Source organism: Oncorhynchus mykiss, chromosome 24 (genome assembly GCF_057628025.1).
Source record: "Oncorhynchus mykiss isolate SJ-2025 chromosome 24, ASM5762802v1, whole genome shotgun sequence".
Classification (NCBI taxonomy): domain Eukaryota; kingdom Metazoa; phylum Chordata; class Actinopteri; order Salmoniformes; family Salmonidae; genus Oncorhynchus; species Oncorhynchus mykiss.
Window position 1 is genome coordinate 41,139,163 of NC_143045.1, and position 26,595 is coordinate 41,165,757.

At 48.6% G+C, this 26,595-nt stretch overlaps 1 protein-coding gene across 2 annotated transcripts in view; it reads left to right on the plus strand.

The window, feature by feature from the left end:
- The first annotated feature begins 4,501 nt into the window (after positions 1-4,501).
- Positions 4,502-26,595, plus strand: part of LOC110503264 (ubiquitin carboxyl-terminal hydrolase 32) — an 86,046-nt gene continuing 63,952 nt past the window's right edge. For both annotated transcript variants that reach the window (XM_036961645.2, XM_036961646.2), the window contains exons 1-4: positions 4,502-4,929; positions 16,968-17,095; positions 23,903-24,008; positions 25,023-25,141. In XM_036961645.2, coding sequence (XP_036817540.2) covers positions 4,872-4,929; positions 16,968-17,095; positions 23,903-24,008; positions 25,023-25,141 — 411 coding nt within the window. In that variant the 5' untranslated portion in view covers positions 4,502-4,871. The remainder of the gene's footprint in view (positions 4,930-16,967; positions 17,096-23,902; positions 24,009-25,022; positions 25,142-26,595) is intronic.

Here is a 26,595-nt window from a genome sequence, read left to right on the forward strand (position 1 = left end):
GAGTGATGGGTTTAGAAGAGATAACGGGACCTGTCACCCTGAGTGATGGGTTTAGAAGAGATAACGGGACCTGTCACCCTGAGTGATGGGTTTAGAAGAGATAACGGGACCTGTCACCCTGAGTGATGGGTTTAGAAGAGATAAGGGGACCATCGCGCTGAGTGATGGGTTTAGAAGAGATAACGGGACCTGTCACCCTGAGTGATGGGTTTAGAAGAGATAACGGGACCTGTCACCCTGAGTGATGGGTTTAGAAGAGATAAGGGGACCTGTCACCCTGAGTGATGGGTTTAGAAGAGATAACGGGACCTGTCACCCTGAGTGATGGGTTTAGAAGAGATAACGGGACCTGTCACCCTGAGTGATGGGTTTAGAAGAGATAACGGGACCTGTCACCCTGAGTGATGGGTTTAGAAGAGATAAGGGAACCTGTCAGGCTGAGTGATGGGTTTAGGAGAGATAAGGGGACCTGTCACCCTGAGTGATGGGTTTAGGAGAGATAAGGGGACCTGTCACCCTGAGTGATGGGTTTAGAAGAGATAACGGGACCTGTCACCCTGAGTGATGGGTTTAGAAGAGATAAGGGAACCTGTCAGGCTGAGTGATGGGTTTAGGAGAGATAAGGGGACCTGTCACCCTGAGTGATGGGTTTAGGAGAGATAAGGGGACCTGTCACCCTGAGTGATGGGTTTAGGAGAGATAAGGGGACCTGTCACCCTGAGTGATGGGTTTAGAAGAGATAACGGGACCTGTCACCCTGAGTGATGGGTTTAGAAGATATAACGGGACCTGTCACCCTGAGTGATGGGTTTAGAAGAGATAACGGGACATGTCACCCTGAGTGATGGGTTTAGGAGAGATAAGGGGACCTGTCACCCTGAGTGATGGGTTTAGAAGAGATAAGGGGACCTGTCACCCTGAGTGATGGGTTTAGAAGAGATAAGGGGACCTGTCACCCTGAGTGATGGGTTTAGAAGAGATAACGGGACCTGTCACCCTGAGTGATGGCTTTAGAAGAGATAACGGGACCTGTCACCCTGAGTGATGGGTTTAGAAGAGGTAAGGGGACCTGTCACCCTGAGTGATGGGTTTAGAACAGATAACGGGACCTGTCACCCTGAGTGATGGCTTTAGAAGAGATAACGGGACCTGTCACCCTGAGTGATGGGTTTAGAAGAGGTAAGGGGACCTGTCACCCTGAGTGATGGGTTTAGAAGAGATAACGGGACCTGTCACCCTGAGTGATGGCTTTAGAAGAGATAACGGGACCTGTCACCCTGAGTGATGGGTTTAGAAGAGATAACGGGACCTGTCACCCTGAGTGATGGGTTTAGAAGAGATAAGGGGACCTGTCACCCTGAGTGATGGGTTTAGAAGAGATAAGGGGACCTGTCATGCTGAGTGATGGGTTTAGAAGAGATAACGGGACCTGTCACCCTGAGTGATGGGTTTAGAAGAGATAAGGGAACCTGTCAGGCTGAGTGATGGGTTTAGGAGAGATAAGGGGACCTGTCAGGCTGAGTGATGGGTTTAGGAGAGATAAGGGGACCTGTCACCCTGAGTGATGGGTTTAGAAGAGATAACGGGACCTGTCACCCTGAGTGATGGGTTTAGAAGATATAACGGGACCTGTCACCCTGAGTGATGGGTTTAGAAGAGATAACGGGACATGTCACCCTGAGTGATGGGTTTAGGAGAGATAAGGGGACCTGTCACCCTGAGTGATGGGTTTAGAAGAGATAAGGGGACCTGTCACCCTGAGTGATGGGTTTAGAAGAGATAAGGGGACCTGTCACCCTGAGTGATGGGTTTAGAAGAGATAACGGGACCTGTCACCCTGAGTGATGGGTTTAGAAGAGGTAAGGGGACCTGTCACCCTGAGTGATGGGTTTAGAACAGATAACGGGACCTGTCACCCTGAGTGATGGCTTTAGAAGAGATAACGGGACCTGTCACCCTGAGTGATGGGTTTAGAAGAGGTAAGGGGACCTGTCACCCTGAGTGATGGGTTTAGAAGAGATAACGGGACCTGTCACCCTGAGTGATGGCTTTAGAAGAGATAACGGGACCTGTCACCCTGAGTGATGGGTTTAGAAGAGATAACGGGACCTGTCACCCTGAGTGATGGGTTTAGGAGAGATAAGGGGACCTGTCAGGCTGAGTGATGGGTTTAGAAGAGATAACGGGACCTGTCACCCTGAGTGATGGGTTTAGAGGAGATAAGGGGACCTGTCACCCTGAGTGATGGGTTTAGAAGAGACAAGGGGACCTGTCACCCTGAGTGATGGGTTTAGAGGAGATAACGGGACCATCACGCTGAGTGATGGGTTTTCAAAAGTGGTATGTGGCTCCTGTCAATCTTCTATTGAAATGGTGTCAATGACGTGAAAATAATTGGCTGTTTTGTGAGGAGAAGATGTGCAGCGGCTGTCTAGGTGGACCTGTCTCGACTCCCAGAAGTACAAAAAGGTGTCTGCTCAGGAATGCACAGAGAGTCCGGCGAGACGAGGCCTAATCAGGGACCCAGTGACAGATGACCTGCCGCCAGATATAGGAATTCACCAAGCACCTGTTGTTGGTACAGCACCTGCTGTTGATACAGGACCTGTTGATACAGCACCTGTTGTTGGTACAGCACCTGTTGTTGATACAGCACCTGTTGGTACAGCACCTGTTGTTGGTACAGCACTTGTTGTTGGTACAGCACTTGTTGTTGATACAGCACCTGTTGTTGATACAGCACCTGTTGTTGATACAGCACCTGTTGTTGATACAGCACCTGTTGTTGATACAGCACCTGTTGGTACAGAACCTGTTGATACAGAACCTGTTGATACAGAACCTGTTGGTACAGAACCTGTTGATACAGAACCTGTTGGTACAGCGCCTGTAGGTACAGCACCTGCTGTTGGTGCGTCATGGGCTGCAGATGACAGGAACGAACGTGATCACCGCATAGTTAAAGTGCTCTACCTTTTGAACAACGTATCTGTTAACTTTTGTCAATACAAACTTTTGTTTGATCGTTCCCCCCCCGTGACAATAAAGGAACTGATAATGCTCATTTTATGTGCAAATGTGTTACATAATTCACGACGACAGTTCTCAGTTATTTAAACCGTATTTTCATTTCTTATTTAAGGTCACTGTTACAACTACTGCTGATACAAAGTCACAGATACTTAATAGAGGTCCTTTGAAAATAATTGGTATCTGTCTTCAAGGTAATCTGCTCCGAGCAATACCGAAAGTGTTTGGTGCAAGTTTCAGGTTTGTCACAATTTGTTATCGAGCAAAAGCACTGAATATTATGACGGAGGAGTGTCGAAGATTAACCAGTGAAAAGGGGGACTGAATAAAACTGAGACACAACAGTCCTTTAGCACGGATAAAGTTCTGGGTGAGTGGAAACAGAGGCCTTCAGACTGTGGCTACAGGAATAAGGAAGAGACCTTCAGACTGTGGCTCCAGGAATAAGGAAGAGGCCTTCAGACTGGAGCTCCAGGAATAAGGAAGAGGCCTTCAGACTGTGGCTCCAGGAATAAGGAAGAGGCCTTCAGATTGCACCAAGAAGTCCACAATGGCAATGGCAGGTGCCACCCTTTTTAAGGGCACGTTCGAAATGTATGTGTGCATCTGTGTGTTCATCATGCGCTTGTCATGCATCACGGTGGGGGCCCCCCCCCAAAAAACGATGCTTTAACAGACTAACCAGGCTCGTTGTCTGTGTGTCCAGGGAGAGTATCATTACAAAATATAAACAGATTGGGAAGTCATGGGATGAGAAATGCCTCCAGTGGAAGAGCAATATGGAGGGTGTCAAGGTCCAGGCTGCATGGGTTAAACACATTTTCAACAGACTATCAAATATGGGCATTGTAACATCATACCGTTGTGCCAGCAGTAAGCAGAAGGAGAGGAGGAAGAGGAGGAGAGGGCTGAAATAGAGGTGGAGGTTGACCGACGGTCTATTGGAGGAAGAGAGTGAAGGAGGAAGAGGAGGAGAGGGCTGAAATAGAGGTGGAGGTTGACGGACGGTCTATTGGAGGAAGAGAGTGAAGGAGGAAGAGGAGGAGAGGGCTGAAATAGAGGTGGAGGTTGACCGTTTTGTTTTGTCATACCCGTGGTATACCGTTTGATATACCATGTTTGTCAACCAATCAGCATTCAGGGTTCGAACCACCCAGTTTATAATAACGAATTAACTACTGCTAAAGTACAGTATTATACCAGTAAACCAATTATTAATCAAATCAAATCAAATGTATTTATATAGCCCTTCGTACATCAGCTGATATCTCAAAGTGCTGTACAGAAACCCAGCCTAAAACCCCAAACAGCAAGCAATGCAGGTGTAGAAGCACGGCACATATAACTTTCACACTGCAATACTGAATCTTGACAAGCTTTATCTTGTGCACTGCATATTCTGCAAACGTTATAATAAGACCCTTTCAACTCTATCCACTGGGGGGCGCCAGAGACAAGGACAACTTTGACAGTTTTTCAAAATGGTAGACTAAAGTAGACGGACCCAAACTGTTTCATTGTGTTGCCCGAATCGGGCAACATAGCTTTGCAAATTGGGGTAAAGTGCTACGTATTTTGTAACAGCATATGAAAAGTGTCTGTATTTTGTTCAGTCCCATAGACTGCAGAAATACATCATGTGCACACTGCACAACCATTTCATGCCAACCAATCAGGTGACCCGTGGAGCTCTGGTCATGTGATCAAAAGCAGCGTGGACGCGCTTCGGCGAGGAGACGCGTCATCCGTCGAAAACAGCAAAAACACGTCGCTGCTAACGGATTGCGCAACGTCGCCCGTTCAACATGTATTTTCTGACATCGTAGTGACATGAGGGCGACATGGGTGCCAAGGAGTCAAGGATAGGTTTCCTTTCGTATGACGAGGCCGTTAAAAGAGGTAAACGGGTGCTGTCTTGTTAATCCATCACTAACGTTATATTAGTTTAGCTACAGTAACTGACGCGTTAGTTAACTAGCCAGCCGCTAGAGATGGGTTGTCTAGTCAACTAAAACCCACGTACAGGAGAGAGACATGGGCACTGCAAAGCTGTGCGGATAGCTCGACTGTGTTTCTACTCATGGACAATTACAGATAGTTATTAGTTACAGTAGCCAGCTGTCTGTGTTTCTACACATGGACAATTACAGATAGTGACCGGTTACAGTAGCCAGCTGTCTGTGTTTCTACTCATGGACTATTACAGATAGTTATTAGTTACAGTAGCCAGCTGTCTGTGTTTCTACACATGGACAATTACAGATAGTGACCGGTTACAGTAGCCAGCTGTCTGTGTTTCTACACATGGACATTTACAGATAGTGACCGGTTACAGTAGCCAGCTGTCTGTGTTTCTACACATGGACAATTACAGATAGTTATTAGTTACAGTAGCCAGCTGTCTGTGTTTCTACAGATAGTTATTAGTTACAGTAGCCAGCTGTCTGTGTTTCTACATATGGATAATTACAGATAGTGACCGGTTACAGTAGCCAGCTGTCTGTGTTTCTACTCATGGACAATTACAGACAGTTATTAGTTACAGTAGCCAGCTGTCTGTGTTTCTACAGATAGTTATTAGTTACAGTAGCCAGCTGTCTGTGTTTCTACACATGGACAATTACAGATAGTGACCGGTTACAGTAGCCAGCTGTCTGTGTTTCTACTCATGGACAATTACAGACAGTTATTAGTTACAGTAGCCAGCTGTCTGTGTTTCTACACATGGACAATTACAGACAGTTATTAGTTACAGTAGCCAGCTGTCTGTGTTTCTACACATGGACAATTACAGATAGTTATTAGTTACAGTAGCCAGCTGTCTGTGTTTCTACACATGGACATTTACAGATAGTGACCGGTTACAGTAGCCAGCTGTCTGTGTTTCTACACATGGACAATTACAGATAGTTATTAGTTACAGTAGCCAGCTGTCTGTGTTTCTACACATAGTTATTAGTTACAGTAGCCAGCTGTCTGTGTTTCTACACATAGTTATTAGTTACAGTAGCCAGCTGTCTGTGTTTCTACACATGGACAATTACAGATAGTTATTAGTTACAGTAGCCAGCTGTCTGTGTTTCTACACATAGTTATTAGTTACAGTAGCCAGCTGTCTGTGTTTCTACACATAGTTATTAGTTACAGTAGCCAGCTGTCTGTGTTTCTACACATTGACAATTACAGATAGTTATTAGTTACAGTAGCCAGCTGTCTGTGTTTCTACACATGGACAATTACAGATAGTGACCGGTTACAGTAGCCAGCTGTCTGTGTTTCTACACATGGACATTTACAGATAGTGACCAATTACAGTAGCCAGCTGTCTGTGTTTCTACACATTGACAATTACAGATAGTTATTAGTTACAGTAGCCAGCTGTCTGTGTTTCTACTCATGGACTATTACAGATAGTTATTAGTTACAGTAGCCAGCTGTCTGTGTTTCTACACATGGACATTTACAGATAGTGACCGGTTACAGTAGCCAGCTGTCTGTGTTTCTACACATGGACAATTACAGATAGTTATTAGTTACAGTAGCCAGCTGTCTGTGTTTCTACACATAGTTATTAGTTACAGTAGCCAGCTGTCTGTGTTTCTACACATAGTTATTAGTTACAGTAGCCAGCTGTCTGTGTTTCTACACATGGACAATTACAGATAGTGACCGGTTACAGTAGCCAGCTGTCTGTGTTTCTACACATGGACATTTACAGATAGTGACCGGTTACAGTAGCCAGCTGTCTGTGTTTCTACACATTGACAATTACAGATAGTTATTAGTTACAGTAGCCAGCTGTCTGTGTTTCTACACATGGACAATTACAGATAGTGACCGGTTACAGTAGCCAGCTGTCTGTGTTTCTACACATGGACATTTACAGATAGTGACCAATTACAGTAGCCAGCTGTCTGTGTTTCTACACATTGACAATTACAGATAGTTATTAGTTACAGTAGCCAGCTGTCTGTGGCTCTGTCAAGTGTTTCAGAGCAAACTGCTGGCTGGAATCAAAACATTGAACCAAACTTCATTTTAACAGGCCACGCAATATTTAGGATATTGGAAAGTTCGCTCTGAGTAAAAGGTGAATGTTTATCAGTGATCTTTTTTTATTTAACTAGGCACGTCGGTTAACAACAAATTATTATTTATAACAACAGTGGGGTAACTACCTTGTTCAGAGGCAGAACGACAGATTTTTACCTTGTCAGTTCGGGGATTCGATCCAGCAACCTTTTGGGTTAATAGCCCAGCGCTCTAACCACTAGACTACCTGCCACCTGATAACCAGGCGCTGCCCACATGAACAAACCTGAGGGAGTGATAACAGGGTTGATCTGTGAACAACCAAGATAACATTCATTACTTGTGTCTGCTTGATCTCATAACATAACCCATTTAGTCTACTGTATGAGTTCATTAGTGACCTTTAAAAAAAAAATAATAATAATTGTTTTACATTGTTTTGTGCTAATCAGTGACGTTAGAGAGAAAGCATGAGATGTCAGCTGTGTTCTTATACTAGGCCAGCTGGATGAAGTTCTCTCTTAAGATCAGGATATCCTTTACTGGGTTCTTGTATAGCTATGCCTAGTGCTGAGTCAATGTATCCCAATGGCATTGCAGTGGTTAGACTGGATAGAAGTAGCATAGTACCAGCCAAAATGTTTAGGATAAATACTGAATCAATTTGTTATAATTCTGCATATTCGTCTGTTAATTGGTTCAGTGATGTAAGACTCAGGTGAATATTTATCACGAAGCACTTGAACATATCTTATACCATTACCTGATACTTGTTGTTCTTTGGTCCCTGCAGTTGTAACAACCGAACTTTGCCTGTCAGGATTGATTATCGAAATGTGTTACTTTTAGGGTTCTGTCACTGTGTGACCTCGTATGGTAATGTGCATTTAGGGTTCTGTCACTGTGTGACCTCGTATGGTAATGTGCATTTAGGGTTCTGTCACTGTGTGACCTCGTATGGTAATGTGTGTTTAGGGTTCTGTCACTGTGTGACCTCGTATGGTAATGTGCATTTAGGGTTCTGTCACTGTGTGACCTCGTATGGTAATGCACATTTAGGGTTCTGTCACTGTGTGACCTCGTATGGTAATGTGCATTTAGGGTTCTGTCACTGTGTGACCTCGTATGGTAATGCACATTTAGGGTTCTGTCACTGTGTGACCTCGTATGGTAATGCACATTTAGGGTTCTGTCACTGTGTGACCTCGTATGGTAATGCACATTTAGGGTTCCGTCACTGTGTGACCTCGTATGGTAATGTACGTTTAGGGTTCTGTCACTGTGTGACCTCGTATGGTAATGCACATTTAGGGTTCCGTCACTGTGTGACCTCGTATGGTAATGTACATTTAGGGTTCCGTCACTGTGACCTCGTATGGTAATGTACGTTTAGGGTTCTGTCACTGTGTGACCTCGTATGGTAATGTGCGTTTAGGGTTCTGTCACTGTGTGACCTCGTATGGTAATGTACGTTTAGGGTTCTGTCACTGTGTGACCTCGTATGGTAATGTGCGTTTAGGGTTCTGTCACTGTGTGACCTCGTATGGTAATGTGCGTTTAGGGTTCTGTCACTGTGTGACCTCGTATGGTAATGTACGTTTAGGGTTCTGTCACTGTGTGACCTCGTATGGTAATGTGCGTTTAGGGTTCTGTCACTGTGTGACCTCGTATGGTAATGCACATTTAGGGTTCTGTCACTGTGTGACCTCGTATGGTAATGCACATTTAGGGTTCTGTCACTGTGTGACCTCGTATGGTAATGCACATTTAGGGTTCCGTCACTGTGTGACCTCGTATGGTAATGTGCGTTTAGGGTTCTGTCACTGTGTGACCTCGTATGGTAATGCACATTTAGGGTTCCGTCACTGTGTGACCTCGTATGGTAATGTGCGTTAAGGGTTCTGTCACTGTGTGACCTCGTATGGTAATGTGCGTTTAGGGTTCCGTCACTGTGTGACCTCGTATGGTAATGTGCGTTTAGGGTTCTGTCACTGTGTGACCTCGTATGGTAATGTGCGTTTAGGGTTCCGTCACTGTGTGACCTCGTATGGTAATGCACATTTAGGGTTCTGTCACTGTGTGACCTCGTATGGTAATGTGCGTTTAGGCCTAGTGCCTTTTTATAATTGTGGTGTAGAACTGAAGTAGAATATTCCAGTAGTGGACTTAGTCTTTTCCTGTTTTGCTGAATGTTTGATATGCTGTTCCATTCATTCTTACAAGGTACCGTCACATAACAATGTATAGAAAAGACCGCTGGCTGACTGGCTGGCTGGCTGGCTGACTGGCTGGCTGACTGGCTGGCTGGCTGACTGGCTGACTGGCTGGCTGACTGGCTGGCTGGCTGACTGATTGGCTGGCTGACTGGCTGGCTGGCTGGCTGGCTGGTTGGCTGGCTGACTGGCTGACTGGCTGACTGGCTGGCTGGCTGACTGACTGGCTGACTGGCTGACTGGCTGGCTGACTGGCTGGCTGGCTGACTGACTGGCTGGCTGGCTGGCTGGCACTCTACCGGGGGGGGGGGGTCACGCTACCGGGGGGTCACAGTGTAACTGAATTAAGTAGAAAGGTGACTATGGAGATTAGAGCCGTTGTCTTGGCGACACAGCGGGATAGGTGCCTGTCTCCAAACAACTCAAGTAGGCCTACAATGTTTTCCTTCAACAAGCAGATAGTCCCGTGTTGATTCTCTGTTTTCCCCGTTGTAGGAGTCAGAAAACACCTAGACTGATATAGCGTATTACTAGATACAGCCTAAATGATGCGATAGAGTAGGGTTGTGTTGTCCATCTACTCATAGTAAAACAACTTGACAAGGTTGAACGGTGATGTCATTCACGTAGCCGATCAAAGGCTGCCAGTTTAATCACGAGAAGCACCTTGCTCACGAGAAGCACCTTGCTCACGAGAAGCACCTTGCTCACGAGAAGCACCTTGCTCACGAGAAGCACCGTGCTCACGAGAAGCACCGTGCTCACGAGAAGCACCTTGCTCACGAGAAGCACCGTGCTCACGAGAAGCACCGTGCTCACGAGAAGCACCGTGCTCACGAGAAGCACCGTGCTCACGAGAAGCACCGTGCTCACGAGAAGCACCTTGCTCACGAGAAGCACCTTGCTCACGAGAAGCACCTTGCAAGGAAGGAGGTGACTGCTCTGTTGAAAGGAAGGAAGGAGGTGACTGCTCTGTTGAAAGGAAGGAGGTGACGACGGGGACCTTTTATGAATCATATCACCAACTACTGTCGGTATGAGTCACCCTGGCCTTGTGGTAACCTAAAGCTAAGCGTTGTGACAGTGAGCAGAGGAAAACCCCTATAGGACCCAGGCAGCAGCAGCCCCCCTTCCCCCGGCATCAGTCAGTCAGTAATAGTGTGAATGATGAGCAATGTGTGTATTCCACCTAGACATATTGTCGTTAAACACGAGAGGGGGGAAAACCCAATTGGTCGTATTTGAATGCTTATCTCATGCAGCACATCCCATAAATAATAGCTTCATTTTGTTCAGTTTCTTAAAAAAATAAAAAACGCTTACGCAAGGAGACGACAGCAGGTGGATGAAACTTCTGCACGGATCTAACTCTGTGCCAACAGTAGGAGGAGGATGTTTTTCTGAAGGGACTGTAAGGCCTCAGCCAGGCAGCCACGTTGAGTCCTCATGGCCAAGCAACTCTTGAACTCTTGGATTGTAGGGCCTTTTTAACACACAACTGCACCCCTTGAGTGAAACCCAGTGAGTTTCCCCATCACAGACACAATTTATTTCTATATTTTTAAATTTTTAATTTAAGGTGCAGAGCAGGGTTCAGACAGTCGGAGCAGTCGTCTGAGAGAGGGAATGTAGTCAGTCGTACAGTAGCTGGCTGGCACCTGGGCTCCGTGAGAGTTACAGCGTCAGCGGTCAGTCAGACCTCTTTTCTCTTGGTCCGTGTCTTTCTTCATCTCACTCTCTCTCGTTCTGTTCTTTGGTGAAGAAAGCATCAGACTACTCAGTCTGCCAGGCAGCGCTTTACATTCACACCTTGAATTGACTCTGGTCAGTCCCGCCTGTGAATTTCAGTTATTCACATTTGCCTAGTGTGACGGCAAAGCGTTCCATAGAGATCCTTTTAGGATGGAAACACCGGTAGTGTTCTGGTTAGATGAATGGCAGCTTTCGTTGCAGAGCAGACTGATGGCGTAATTTAAGAGGCGTCCTTTTCTATATATTCATTACAGCTGCAGTCCAGCAGGCAGTGTATTGTTGCAGGTCATGTACGTGGAGTTAACCCACCGGCCAGCTAGGCTATTCACTCACTAGTCTAAATGCCTAAGAGCAAGGCCAGACTGATCCGTGGAGAACAGACACCAAATTAAATTTGACCGTCTTCTAATTGGCTAAATGGAGGGTCACCGCCATCTAATTGGCTAAACGGAGGGTCACCGCCATCTAATTGGCTAAACGGAGGGTCACCTCCATCTAATTGGCTAAACGGAGGGTCACCTCCATCTAATTGGCTAAACGGAGGGTCACCTCCATCTAATTGGCTAAACGGAGGGTCACCTCCATCTAATTGGCTAAATGGAGGGTCACCGCCATCTAATTGGTTAAATGGAGGGTCAACTCCATCTAATTGGTTAAACGGAGGGTCACCTCCATCTAATTGGCTAAACGGAGGGTCACCGCCATCTAATTGGCTAAACGGAGGGTCACCTCCATCTAATTGGCTAAACGGAGGGTCACCTCCATCTAATTGGCTAAACGGAGGGTCACCTCCATCTAATTGGCTAAACGGAGGGTCACCTCCATCTAATTGGCTAAACGGAGGGTCACCTCCATCTAATTGGCTAAACGGAGGGTCACCTCCATCTAATTGGCTAAACGGAGGGTCACGTATCGGTCGGTCCGTCCAAAAGTTAAACTCATCTGAACTCTTTGTCTGTGAAATGGTATTGATATGGACACGTCAACGTACAACTCCCATTGAGAAAGCATTAGAAATCACAGTTATGGATCAAATGGATGGGTCAGTCCCATTGAGAAAGCATTAGAAATCACGGTTATGGATCAAATCAATGGGTCAGTCTGGTCCTTAGTCCCTAACTGCCAGATCACCCACCACTATTTTCCTTGGAGTCAGAAATGTAGTGTCTCTTGAACCCTGTATTTGCATGCTGGCCCAGGCAGACACTACTACTGCTTGTTTCTCTATAGTAGAGGTTTCAACTCAGGCTTCAGCCCCAGGTCTCTCTGTCTCTCTCTCTATCTCTGTCTCTGTCTCTCTCTCTCTCTGTCTCTCTCTCTGTCACTCTCTCTCTCGCTCTCGCTCTCTCTCTCGCTCTCGCTCTCTCTCTCGCTCTCTCTGTCTCTCTCACTCTCTCTCGCTCCATCTCTCTCTCGCTCTCTCTCTCCATCTGTCTCTCTTGCTCTCTCTGTCTCTCTCTCTGTCTCTCTCTCTCTGTCTCTCTCTCTCTGTCTCTCTCTCTCTGTCTCTCGCTCTCTCTGTCTCTCGCTCTCTCTGTCTCTCGCTCTCTCTGTCTCTCTCGCTCTCTCTGTCTCTCTCGCTCTCTCTCTCTCTCTCTCTGTCTCTGTCTCTCTCGCTCTCTCTGTCTCTCTTGCTCTCTCTCTCTCTCTCTCTCTCTCTCTCTCTCTCTCTCTCTCTCTCTCTGTCTCTGTCTCTCTCGCTCTCTCTCTCTTGCTCTCTCTCTCTCTCTCTCTCTCTCTCTCTCTCTCTCTCTCTCTCTCTCTCTCTCTCTCTCTCTCTGTCTCTCTTGCTCTCTCTGTCTCTCTTGCTCTCTCTCTCTCTCTCTCTGTCTCTCTCTCTCTCTCTCTGTCTCTCTCTCTCTCTCTGTCTCTCTCTCTCTCTCTCTCTGTCTCTCGCTCTCTCTGTCTCTCTCGCTCTCTCTGTCTCTCTCTCTCTCTCTCTCTGTCTCTCTCTCTCTCTCTCTCTGTCTCTCTCTCTCTCTCTCTGTCTCTCTCGCTCTCGCTCTTTCTGTCTCTCTTGCTCTCTCTCTCTCTCTCTCCCCGTCTCTGTCTCTCTTGCTCTCTCTCTCTCCGTCTCTCTCTCTGTGTCTCTTTCTCTCTCTCTCTCTCTCTGTCTCTCTGTCTCTCTCTCTCTCTCTGTCTCTCTGTCTCTCTCTCTGTCTCTCTCTCTGTCTCTCTCACTCTTTCTCTCTGCCTCTCTGTCTCTCTCTCTCTCTCTGTCTCTCTCTCTGTCTCTCTCTCTGTCTCTCTCTCTGTCTCTGTGACACTTTGACTAGGGAGCCATGACGTGTGGGAGTCTGTGGGAGTGTGTGGGAGTCTGTGGGAGTCTGGGTGTGTATACTCTTGTGGCTGAGTGTACATGGCAGGCATGTGGCCCAGAATACAACCATTACGTCACAGCATCGCAACAACACCAGTAGTGTTGACCATTACGTCAAACGGCCTATTGGTTCATCTACCTCCAACCACAGGGTCTAACTGTCAGTGGTGTGGCTGACACCGGCTCTGCTGGGAGTCGATTCATTATAAGCCGCGCCGGTGTTAAGATTGAGCGAGCAGCGAATCCGCGGCCCCGGGGTTCATCGGGGTAAAGGTGCTCTGAATATAGGCAAGATAATGAGCTCTTAGACCTGACCGGAACTGTGGATCCAATGGTTATTTATCACACACAGACACAGAGAGAGCCCGGCGCCACTAGTGGCGACCTAAATTAGAATCGAAAATGTTATCAAATCAAAGTTGTTTTTTTTGTCATGTGCGCCATGTAGCCCTTACAGTGAAATGCTTACTTACTTCTTCCTAGGATTGTATAGAGGAAGTTCCTCCTCTCAGATAACAGTCTATGGAACATGGTTGCTTGTCGTATGGCTAGAGTAGCACGGCAGAATCCTAAACAACCCCGACCTCCAACCCCTTTCCTCCGACCGTTGTCTATCCAGTCCAGCTTCAGGGAGAGATAATTGAAAGCTCGTTTCAAGGCTGAAGCAAGATTTATTCTGCCTCTGTCATTTCAAAGTGCTGAACTGTCAAGAGTGTTTGTGCTCTTCAAAACCAGTTCAAATTATTATTTTTTGTTGTTGTAGGCTTGTTGACACATCGCTGAAATTCTCAGGAATGAACAGTTAGCTTAGATTATACTGTCATCGCTTGACAGCAGAGGAGAAGACAAACGCAGCGTGCAATACTATCAGTCTCCCATCACCATGCCTTTCACTATAGATCTAGACCATGATGTATTCAGGACTGTATCTTTGATGAAGGCCTACACACAGTTCGGTCTTACAGAATATGGTTTTCTATTTGCATTTCCAACCTACAAGAACAGAATGACCCAGCCACTTTTTTTATTCCTACCATGCTGCGATACGAGGTGACACTCACACATCCACCTGTTTTAATACGAGCGACCCTCTTTTACCCTCCTTCCTGTCCCACAATCATAAACATCCCACAGACTTTGAGGCTTTTTAATTATTTTATATTGTTGTATTGTTATTTATTATTATTTTTGGCCATCCAGGGAGAGTACGATCATCAGTCCTGTTTTTCAATTCCCCCGCCCGTACCCTGAGCAAGCAAGCACTTTCTCTCCGTCTCTCTGCTCCTGTTTTAATAACCATAATCATTCAACAGCAACAGATGGTCAACTATAAGGGCTGGGATGGTAGCATGCTGAGGCTGTGCTTGTCTGGGTGAATACATTTTATTCAACAAATGAATCAAATATCTTTGTTTTAATTGACCCCTGAGAGAGGGGGAGAGAGCCACACATTCGATGGTAACACCTGTTATTAGTCTTTTTTTTTTTTTTAATCAAGCTAGTGGCCTAACAGATTTGCAGCTGAGGGCGGGAGGTTTGAATAGGGAGTAGCCTAGCTCAAAATGGCTGACGACGCAACCCTGGTGGGGGCTCTCGTACTGAAACTCAACCCTGGTGGGAGGGCTCTCGTACTGAAACTCAGCCCTGGTGGGGGGGCTCTCGTACTGAAACTCAGCCCTGGTGGGGGCTCTCGTACTGAAACTCAGCCCTGATGGGAGGGCTCTCGTACTGAAACTCAGCCCTGGTGGGAGGGCTCTCGTACTGAAACTCAGCCCTGGTGGGAGGGCTCTCGTACTGAAACTCAGCCCTGGTGGGGGGGCTCTCGTACTGAAACTCAGCCCTGGTGGGGGGGCTCTCGTACTGAAACTCAGCCCTGGTGGGGGTCTCGTACTGAAACTCAGCCCTGATGGGAGGGCTCTCGTACTGAAACTCAGCCCTGGTGGGAGGGCTCTCGTACTGAAACTCAGCCCTGGTGGGAGGGCTCTCGTACTGAAACTCAGCCCTGGTGGGGGGGCTCTCGTACTGAAACTCAGCCCTGGTGGGGGCTCTCGTACTGAAACTCAGCCCTGATGTGGGGGCTCTCGTACTGAAACTCAGCCCTGATGGGAGGGCTCTCGTACTGAAACTCAGCCCTGGTGGGAGGGCTCTCGTACTGAAACTCAGCCCTGGTGGGAGGGCTCTCGTACTGAAACTCAGCCCTGGTGGGAGGGCTCTCGTACTGAAACTCAGCCCTGGTGGGAGGGCTCTCGTACTGAAACTCATCCCTGGTGGGGGCTCTGGTACTGAAACTCAGCCCTGGTGGGGGCTCTGGTACTGAAACTCAGCCCTGGTGGGGGCTCTCCTACTGAAACTCAACCCTGGTGGGGGCTCTCGTACTGAAATCCAGCCCTGGTGGGGGCTCTGGTACTGAAACTCAGCCCTGGTGGGAGGGCTCTCGTACTGAAACTCAGCCCTGGTGGGGGGGCTCTCGTACTGAAACTCAGCCCTGGTGGGGGCTCTCGTACTGAAACTCAGCCCTGGTGGGGGCTCTCGTACTGAAACTCAGCCCTGGTGGGAGGGCTCTCGTACTGAAACTCAACCCTGGTGGGGGCTCTCGTACTGAAACTCAGCCCTGGTGGGGGGGCTCTCGTACGGAAACTCAGCCCTGGTGGGAGGGCTCTCGTACTGAAACTCAGCCCTGGTGGGAGGGCTCTCGTACTGAAACTCAGCCCTGATGGGAGGGCTCTCGTGCTGAAACTCAGCCCTGGTGGGGGGGCTCTCGTACTGAAACTCAGCCCTGGTGGGGGCTCTCGTACTGAAACTCAGCCCTGGTGGGGGCTCTCGTGCTGAAACTCAGCCCTGGTGGGGGCTCTGGTACTGAAACTCAGCCCTGGTGGGGGCTCTCGTGCTGAAACTCAGCCCTGGTGGGGGCTCTCGTACTGAAACTCAGCCCTGGTGGGGGCTCTCGTGCAGCAGGCACCGTCACATGTTAATCACCTTCACTAGTCAAGGTGAAACCTGCCCTCTCTCTCTCCATAACAGCGGATAGGATATGACCTCGTTGTTAGTTAGTTGGCACCCTATTCCCTAGGGCTGTGGTCCACCAGTAGTGCACTAGGGAATAGGGAAACATTTGGGATGCGACCTGTGACACATAAGATCAGCTGACTCTCCCTAAATTCCCTTTGGGTTAGGGACACCTTAGTCTTTAGCCTGATGTTAAGGACACCTTAGTCTCTATCCTGATGTTAGGGACACCTTAGTCTCTAGCCTGATGTTAGGTTACCTTAGTCTCTAGCCTGATGTTAGGGACACCTTAGTCTCTAGCCTGATGTTAGGACACCTTTGTCTCTAGCCTGATGTTAGGGACACCTTAGTCTCTAGCCTGATGTTAGGGACACCTTAGTCTCTAGCCTGATGTTAGGGACACCTTAGTCTTTAGCCTGATGTTAGGGACACCTTAGTCTCTAGCCTGATGTTAGGGACACCTTAGTCTTTAGCTTGATGTTAGGGACACCTTAGTCTCTAGCCTGATGTCGCTCTCTTTCTCCCCCCCCCCCCCTCCACTCTTTCTCCCCCCCCCACTCTTTCTCTCCCCCACCCCACACTCTTTCTCTTCCCCCCACTCTTTCTCTCTGTAGTGACTGATGTGGAGTTGAAGCGGCTGAAGAATGCCTTTAAGAGGACCAGCGGCCTGTCCTTCTACATGGCCCAACAGTGCTTCTACAGAGAAGTACTGGGAGATGGGATCCCTCCGAAGGTTGCAGAGGTACGTCCCCTGGGACCCAGAACACACGCACACACACACATTTCAGACATAACCTGATAGGAAATTGGGATATGACTGTCCCTTTCACCTCCCAACCCCTACAGTCCAGGGGTGACTCCTCTCACCTCCCCAGTCCAGGTGACTCCTCTCACCTCCCCAGTCCAGGTGACTCCTCTCACCTCTCCAGTCCAGGTGTGACTCCTCTCACCTCCCCAGTCCAGGTGTGGTGACTCCTCTCACCTCCCCAGTCCAGGTGTGGTGACTCCTCTCACCTCCCCAGTCCAGGTGTGGTGACTCCTCTCACCTCCCTTAGACATGGGCTTCAAAATGTCCCGTTTACAAGCATATGCATGACATAACATTACAGGACATAACATTACAGGACATAACATTACAGGACATAACATTACAGGACATAACATTACAGGACATACATAACATCTGCATGACATAACATTACAGGACATAACATTACAGGACATTGGCTCGGAGATCCACTCCTTGAGGCTTACTTCAACTCGGTACTAGACATGCTTTCAGCCTATTGAGATTGACCCTCAGTCATATGTGTGCATCCCAAATGGCACTCTATTCCCTTTGTAGTGCACTACTTTTGACTAGGGCCCATAGGGTAGTGCACTACTGTTGACCAGGGCCCATAGGGTAGTGCACTACTGTTGACCAGGGCCCATAGGGTAGTGCACTACTTTTGACCAGGGCCCATAGGGTAGTGCACTACTGTTGACCAGGGCCCATAGGGTAGTGCACTACTTTTGACCAGGGCCCATAGGGTAGTGCACTACTTTTGACCAGGGCCCATAGGGTAGTGCACTACTGTTGACCAGGGCCCATAGGGTAGTGCACTACTGTTGACCAGGGCCCATAGGGTAGTGCACTACTGTTGACCAGGGCCCATAGGGTAGTGCACTACTGTTGACCAGGGCCCATAGGGTAGTGCACTACTTTTGACCAGGGCCCATAGGGTAGTGCACTACTTTTGACCAGGGCCCATAGGGTAGTGCACTACTGTTGAACAGGGCCCATAGGGTAGTGCACTACTGTTGACCAGGGCCCATAGGGTAGTGCACTACTTTTGACCAGGGCCCATAGGGTAGTGCACTACTGTTGACCAGGGCCCATAGGGTAGGTAGTGCACTACTGTTGACCAGGGCCCATAGGGTAGTGCACTACTGTTGACCAGGGCCCATAGGGTAGTGCACTACTTTTGACCAGGGCCCATAGGGTAGTGCACTACTGTTGACCAGGGCCCATAGGGTAGGTAGTGCACTACTGTTGACCAGGGCCCATAGGGTAGTGCACTACTGTTGACCAGGGCCCATAGGGTAGTGCACTACTTTTGACTAGGGCCCATAGGGTAGTGCACTACTTTTGACTAAGGCCCATAGGGTAGTGCACTACTTTTGACTAGGGCCCATAGGGTAGTGCACTACTTTTAACTAGGGCCCATAGGGTAGTGCACTACTTTTGACCAGGGCCCATAGGGTAGTGCACTACTTTAGACCAGGGTCCATAGGGTAGTGCACTACTTTAGACCAGGGCCCATAGGGTAGTGCACTACTTTTGACCAGGGCCCTGGTCAGTGCAGTATACAGTGGGGCAAAAAAGTATTTAGTCAGCCACCAATTGTGCAAGTTCTCCCACTTAAAAAGATGAGAGAGGCCTGTAATTTTCATCATAGGTACACTTCAACTATGACAGACAAAATGAGAAAAAAAATCCAGAAAATCACATTGTAGGATTTTTAATTTATTTATTTGCAAATTATGGTGGAAAATAAGTATTGGCTCCTGTATAGGGAATAGGAAGCCATTTTGTATCTGTGTTCTTGACCACATTGACTTGTTGTTTTAGGCTACTCCAGTTTATACAGTAGCTAGCTGGTTTAATGCATTTCCCCAGTTGGTAGTTCAAACATTTCTAGTTCCACTTTCCCCATCAGAGGCTCTGTCTTCCTGCTCTGGTTTCTGTCATGTTGTCGTTGTCCTGGTATGGAGTAGGTGTGATAGTTTCTAAACCCCCTGCTACTGTGATTTTCAATGTGAAATAATCTACAGTCGATCTACCCTAAAACTGAACCCATGTATCAGCAAAACTTTTACATAATGTACTGACAAATCATATTAAAAAAATAATCACTCTAAAATGGTTAAATATCACTACTTGGGGCCGCTCCGTCACTGTGATTAGTGGACCACAGGGGCTGAAAGAAGCTGTACCCATACTGTAAAAATGCCTATTCCCAATTTCTCACACACACACACAGATGCCACCTGACTGACTTTATCAGTGAATAAACACTAGTTGTGTTTGTACTGTGTGTGTCAAAGGCAGTGACTGAGTCATCAAAGGGGATTGACATAGGCCTATTCTGCTGTGGACATTCTTTTGAGGAAGTGGAAAAATGCTTGGCCAGTGTAGAAACCCAGCCTTTACATGCTGACCATGAACCAAGGTTATTCTATCATTTCATACAAATTTCTCGCGAGCGTCAGCGTAGTCGGGCGCTAAAATACAACTTGGTTCTATTCTAAAAGAGCTAGCAACAACAAGCTAGCTAGCAACAACATGCTAGCTGGCAACAACACGCTAGCTGGCAACAACACGCTAGCTGGCAACAACACGCTAGCTAGCAACAACACGCTAGCTAGCAACAACAAGCTAGCTAGCAACAACAAGCTAGCTAGCAACAACACGCTAGCTAGCAACAACACGCTAAATGGTCATGAATGTTTCATGTGTTTCGACCTGGTTCCAAATGATTGTAGTTGGTTTAGAGTTTGTTTTTGATATTTCCTGTCTTGATTTTGTGTCTGGTGTGGATGGATAGAGTCAACATGTGCGCGTCCCCGGTCTAGTCAGTATGCTGGGGCTTGGAAGTGGCTTGGAAGTGGCATATTCAATCGAAACCGCAATCCGGTTGTTTTGTTGATAAATCGGGAGAAAAATTAATTTCGATCAGCAATACGCACGTTTGTATCCACATATCCAGCAACAAGAAACAAAAATATAAAAATAAACTTAATGTCCACATGTTAATTCCAACATGTTCTATAGCTATCCCAGGAAACATGGGTATTGATCAAAAAAAATATTATTAAGGGCACTTCTGCTTGATTCTTAATCAAGTAGGCCGTCATTGAAAATAAGAATTTGTTCTTAACTGACTTGCCTGGTTAAATAAAGGTAAAAAAAAAAACACAATTAACAGGAGATTCTGCTAGTGTCTTTACTATAGGAGGACTTTCCAGCAGAGTCTGCAACATTCTGCATCCTATTCCCTTCCCTACATTTGACCAGGACCCATAGGGCTCTAGTGTTCAAACAGGCAGTAAGGCAGACATTATTATTATTATTATTTATATTGGTCTTTTACCAGTGAGACGGCAGCGAGTCAGATTCACCGTGTGGGATTAAAAGCCTCTCAGCCGTACATGGTGGTAGTCAGATTCACCGTGTGGGATTAAAAGCCTCTCAGCCGTACATGGTGGTAGACGGAGAGATTCTGGGGAAGAGCTGCAGCCTCGTCACTCTCTGGTTTTATTTTTTACATGTTCGTTTCCCATAACGTGTGAGTCAGAGGAAGTGGACCTAGCTAGCCATATACCTAGCTTCTCTAAAAGGCTGTGTGCGTGTGTTTTGAAGGTGTAACTAAGGAGTGTAGTTGTTTTATTTTGGGCCGCAGCAGGCTCAGGGCAGTAAGAAACCCCCAGGCTGTGTCCATCGCTAGGCCTGACAGCAGGGCCCTTCCAGGGGCCACTACATCACTGTGATTAGTAGACCACTGGGGCCCACCTTGGGGACCCTCCGTCACTGTGTCCTTGGGGCCGCTCCGTCACTGTGATTAGTAGACCACAGGGGCCGCTCCGTCACTGTGATTAGTAGACCACAGGGGCCGCTCCGTCACTGTGATTAGTGGACCACTGGGGCCCTACTTGGGGCCGCTCCGTCACTGTGATTAGTGGACCGCAGGGGCCCTCCATGGGGCCGCTCCGTCACTGTGATTAGTGGACCACAGGGGCCCTCCTTGGGGCCGCTCCGTCACTGTGTCCTTAGGGCCACTCCCTCCTTGGGGACCCTCCGTCACTGTGTCCTTGGGGCCGCTCCGTCACTGTGATCAGTAGACCACTGGGGCCCTCCTTGGGGTCGCTCCGTCACTGTGATTAGTAGACCACTGGGGCCCTCCTTGGGGCCGCTCCGTCACTGTGATTAGTAGACCATTGGGGCCCTCCTTGGGGCCCTCCTTGGGGCCTCTCTGTCACTGTGATTAGTAGACCACTGGGGCCCTCCTTGGGGCCGCTCCGTCACTGTGATTAGTAGACCACAGGGGCCGCTTCGTCACTGTGATTAGTAGACCACAGGGGCCGCTCCGTCACTGTGATTAGTAGACCACTGGGGCCCTCCTTTGGGCTGCTCCGTCACTCTGATTAGTGGACCACTGGGGCCCTCCTTGGGGCCTCTCCGTCACTGTGATTAGTAGACCACTGGTGCCCTCCTTGGGGCCGCTCCGTCACTGTGATTAGTAGACCACAGGGGCCGCTCCGTCACTGTGATTAGTAGACCACTGGTGCCCTCCTTGGGGCCGCTCCGTCACTGTGATTAGTAGACCACAGGGGCCGCTCCGTCACTGTGATTAGTAGACCACTGGGGCCCTCCTTGGGGCCCCTCCGTCACTGTGTTCTTGGGGCCGCTCCGTCACTGTGATCAGTGGACCACTGGGGCCCTCCTTGGGGCCCCTCCGTCACTGTGTCCTTGGGGCCGCTCCGTCACTGTGATTAGTAGACCACTGGGGCCCTCCTTGGGGCCCCTCTGTCACTGTGTCCTTGGGGCCACTCCATCACTGTGATCAGTGGACCACTGGGGCCCTCCTTGGGGCCGCTCCGTCACTGTGATTAGTAGACTACTGGGGCCCTCCTTTGGGCTGCTCCGTCACTCTGATTAGTGGACCACTGGGGCCCTCCTTGGGGCCTCTCCGTCACTGTGATTAGTAGACCACTGGTGCCCTCCTTGGGGCCGCTCCGTCACTGTGATTAGTAGACCACAGGGGCCGCTCCGTCACTGTGATTAGTAGACCACTGGGGCCCTCCTTGGGGCCCCTCCGTCACTGTGTTCTTGGGGCCGCTCCGTCACTGTGATCAGTGGACCACTGGGGCCCTCCTTGGGGCCCCTCCGTCACTGTGTCCTTGGGGCCGCTCCGTCACTGTGATTAGTAGACCACTGGGGCCCTCCTTGGGGCCCCTCTGTCACTGTGTCCTTGGGGCCACTCCATCACTGTGATTAGTGGACCACTGGGGCCCTCCTTGGGGCCTCTCCGTCACTGTGATTAGTGGACCACAGGGGCCTTCCTTGGGGCCTCTCCGTCACTGTGATTAGTAGACCACAAGGGCCGCTCCGTCACTCTGTCCTTGGGGTCGCTCCGTCACTGTGATTAGTAGACCACAGGGGCCGCTCCGTCACTGTGTCCTTGGGGTCGCTCCGTCACAATACGTTCTGATGAAGGATGAAGGAAGCCTATATACTCTACATGGACACCTGCTCGACGAACATTTCATTCCAAAATCATGGGTATTAATCGCACACACACACACACACACACACGCGCGCAATGTCCCAATTTCAGTCATATCAAAGAGGTGGGGGGTTGCAATCGTCAGACAGGGGAAAGGGGAGACCCTCACGATCTTTGGTATGACCATCCTAAAACAATTCAATATTTTAGCTTTGTAGAACCCCTCCTCCCCTGATTTGAAGTGGATTTAAGAAGTGACATCAATAAGGGATCAGATGCCTCACAAGTCCTCAACTGGCAGCTTCATTAAATAGTACCAGCAAAACACCACTCTCAACGTCAACAGTGAAGAGGAGACTCCGGGATGCTGGCCTTCTAGGCAGAGTTCCTCTGTCCAGTCTCAATGTCAACAGTGAAGAGGTGACTCCGGGATGCTGGCCTTCTAGGCAGAGTTCCTCTGTCCAGTCTCAACGTCAACAGTGAAGAGGCAACTCCGGGATGCTGGCCTTCTAGGCAGCATCTTGGCAGCATCTAATTAAAACTCCTCAGTTAGCAGGCTCAAGCAAACTAAAACCCACATGGTAGCAAACACTAACTAGCAGACATTTTTAACAAATTAGAAATTATTTAAACACACTTTGCTGTTGGCTACAATTTACTAGTTAACAAATAATAATGTATGTCGTATAAAATATATTCACCCCACCCAGTATTGTAATCAAAACTTACCAGAAAGCATGTAGTCCCTGGCTCAGACAGTGTAGTAGTGTGGGCTCAATAGCATCTCATTAGTGTGCAAGATCTTGAGAATCAGCTGTACATGTGATGGAAGAATGCACTGTTCATGCAGAGGGTTACAATTCCATTGAATTGGGGATAGTTTAACCAAAATATGCCACAAGATCTAGAATTACCTTAAGTGTATCCCACAAAAAAAGGTTCACGGTTATAAAGACATTTTTTAAAAACTTTTTAAAATGAATTTAAGCAAAATTACCCAAATTCCAGGGCTTAAATTCTCATGGAACATTTCTGTAAATGTACTGGAAAGTTTCCGATCCTAGTGGTGGGGTTTAACTGCCTTGTTCAAGGGCAGAACAGTTTTTTTAATTTTTTATTACCTTGCCAGCTCGTGGATTCAAACCAGCGACCTTTTGGTTACTGGCCCAACGCTCTAACCGCTAGGCTACCTGCCTCCCCTCAACTGGGATCTGTCTACTGGCATATTTCTAGATATGTTAACACCGTCTTCCTTTTCTCTCTCCGTTCTCTCCCTGCAGGTGATCTACAACTCGTTTGGAGGTACCTTTAAAGGACTGCACTTCAACAACCTCATCATTGGCCTGGTGCTGCTGACCAGAGGACGAGATGGGGAGAAGGCCAAGTGTATGTTCCCTCTCTCTCCCCCGCCCTCTTCTCTCTCCCCCGCCCTCTTCTCTCTCCCCCGCCCTCTTCTCTCTCCCCCGCACTCTTCTCTCTCCCCCGCACTCTTCTCTCTCCCCCGCGATCTCTTCTCTTCTCTCTCCTGCTCTTATCTCTGCCCCGCCCTCTTCTCTCTCCCCCGCGATCTCTTCTCTTCTCTCTCCTGCTCTTATCTCTGCCCCGCCCTCTTCTCTCTCCCCTGCGATCTCTTCTCTTCTCTCTCCTGCTCTTCTCTCTCCCCCGCCCTCTTCTCTCTCCCCCGCCCTCTTCTCTCTCCCCTGCGATCTCTTCTCTTCTCTCTCCTGCTCTTCTCTCTCCCCCGCCCTCTTCTCTCTCCCCCGCCCTCTTCTCTCTCCCCCGCCCTCTTCTCTCTCCCCCGCAATCTCCTCTCTCTCCTGCTTTTCTCTCTCCCCGCGATCTCTTTTCTCTCCTGCTCTTCTCTCTCCCCCGCCCTCTTCTCTCTCCCCCGCAATCTCTTCTCTTCTCTCTCCTGCTCTTCTCTCTCCCCACCCTCTTCTCTCTCCCCCTCTCTCTTCCTCCTCTCTCCTCGTGGTATCTCTCTATGAGTGATGTTTGGAATTGATGTGTGTGAGGCAGCAGAGAGCCAAGGCCAGGACTCGGACCAGCCTGCCTGCCGGGCTGATAAGACCAGCCTGCCTGCAGGGATGATAAGACCAGCTTGCCTGCCGGGATGATAAGACCAGCCTGCCTGCAGGGATGATAAGACCAGCCTGCCTGCCGGCATGATAAGACCAGCCTGCCTGCCGGGATGATAAGACCATCCTGCCTGCCGGGCTGATAAGACCAGCCTGCCTGCCGGGCTGATAAGACCAGCCTGCCTGCCGGGCTGATAAGACCAGCCTGCCTGCCGGGCTGATAAGACCAGCCTGCCTGCCGGGCTGATAAGACCAGCCTGCCTGCCGGGCTGATAAGACCAGCCTGCCTGCCGGGATGAACTAACTGTGTGTCTCTCCGCAGACCTCTTCAGCCTGTTTGCCAGTGAGTCGGGTGGCTATGCGGCGCGGGATGACATGGAGGCCGTGCTACGGGCGGTGGACGGGGAAGTCCCGCCCTCTCTCAGGAAGTGCTTCAGCGAGGTCAGTCACCTGTCAATCACCCAGACCGACACTTCGACTGACGCGCATGACACTCTCCTCTCTCAGATCCAGTCATCTAATCAAATCAAATGGAAGTTTATTTGTCACGTGTGCCAAATAGAACAGGTGTAGTAGACCTCACAGTGATGTACTGGGCCATTCGCACTAGCCTCTGTCATCCACTCAGTCTGGGGTTGGACCACACACACTGCTGTTATTGGCTAAACACACACACACACACACACGTATGTATTTACACAATACACACCTCCCAAGAATTCAATCTCATAAGAAAACTTCAGATCGCCCTGTTAACATAAAAACACCAAGTGTATTACCACCGTCAGGCTCTGTAACAGCAGCATCTGTTTGAATAGGTGGTGACTCTCTCTCAGCAGGTTAGTTTTAACTAGCCCTAGTCCTCTCTCTCTCTCTCTCTCTCTCTCAGCAGGTTAGTTTTAACTAGCCCTAGTCCTCTCTCTCTCTCTCTCTCTCAGCAGGTTAGTTTTAACTAGCCCTAGTCCTCTCTCTCAGCAGGTTAGTTTTAACTAGTCCTAGTCCTCTCTCTCTCAGCAGGTTAGTTTTAACTAGCCCTAGTCCTCTCTCTCTCTCTCTCAGCAGGTTAGTTTTAACTAGCCCTAGTCCTCTCTCTCTCTCTCAGCAGGTTAGTTTTAACTAGCCCTAGTCCTCTCTCTCTCTCAGCAGGTTAGTTTTAACTAGCCCTAGTCCTCTCTCTCTCTCTCTCTCTCTCTCAGCAGGTTAGTTTTAACTAGCCCTAGTCCTCTCTCTCTCTCAGCAGGTTAGTTTTAACTAGCCCTAGTCCTCTCTCTCTCTCTCAGCAGGTTAGTTTTAACTAGCCCTAGTCCTCTCTCTCTCTCTCAGCAGGTTAGTTTTAACTAGCCCTAGTCCTCTCTCTCTCTCAGCAGGTTAGTTTTAACTAGCCCTAGTCCTCTCTCTCTCTCTCAGCAGGTTAGTTTTAACTAGCCCTAGTCCTCTCTCTCTCTCAGCAGGTTAGTTTTAACTAGCCCTAGTCCTCTCTCTCTCTCAGCAGGTTAGTTTTAACTAGCCCTAGTCCTCTCTCTCTCTCTCAGCAGGTTAGTTTTAACTAGCCCTAGTCCTCTCTCTCTCTCTCAGCAGGTTAGTTTTAACTAGCCCTAGTCCTCTCTCTCTCTCAGCAGGTTAGTTTTAACTAGCCCTAGTCCTCTCTCTCTCTCTCTCTCTCTCTCTCTCTCTCAGCAGGTTAGTTTTAACTAGCCCTAGTCCTCTCTCTCTCTCTCAGCAGGTTAGTTTTAACTAGCCCTAGTCCTCTCTCTCTCTCTCAGCAGGTTAGTTTTAACTAGCCCTAGTCCTCTCTCTCTCTCTCAGCAGGTTAGTTTTAACTAGCCCTAGTCCTCTCTCTCTCTCTCTCAGCAGGTTAGTTTTAACTAGCCCTAGTCCTCTCTCTCTCTCTCAGC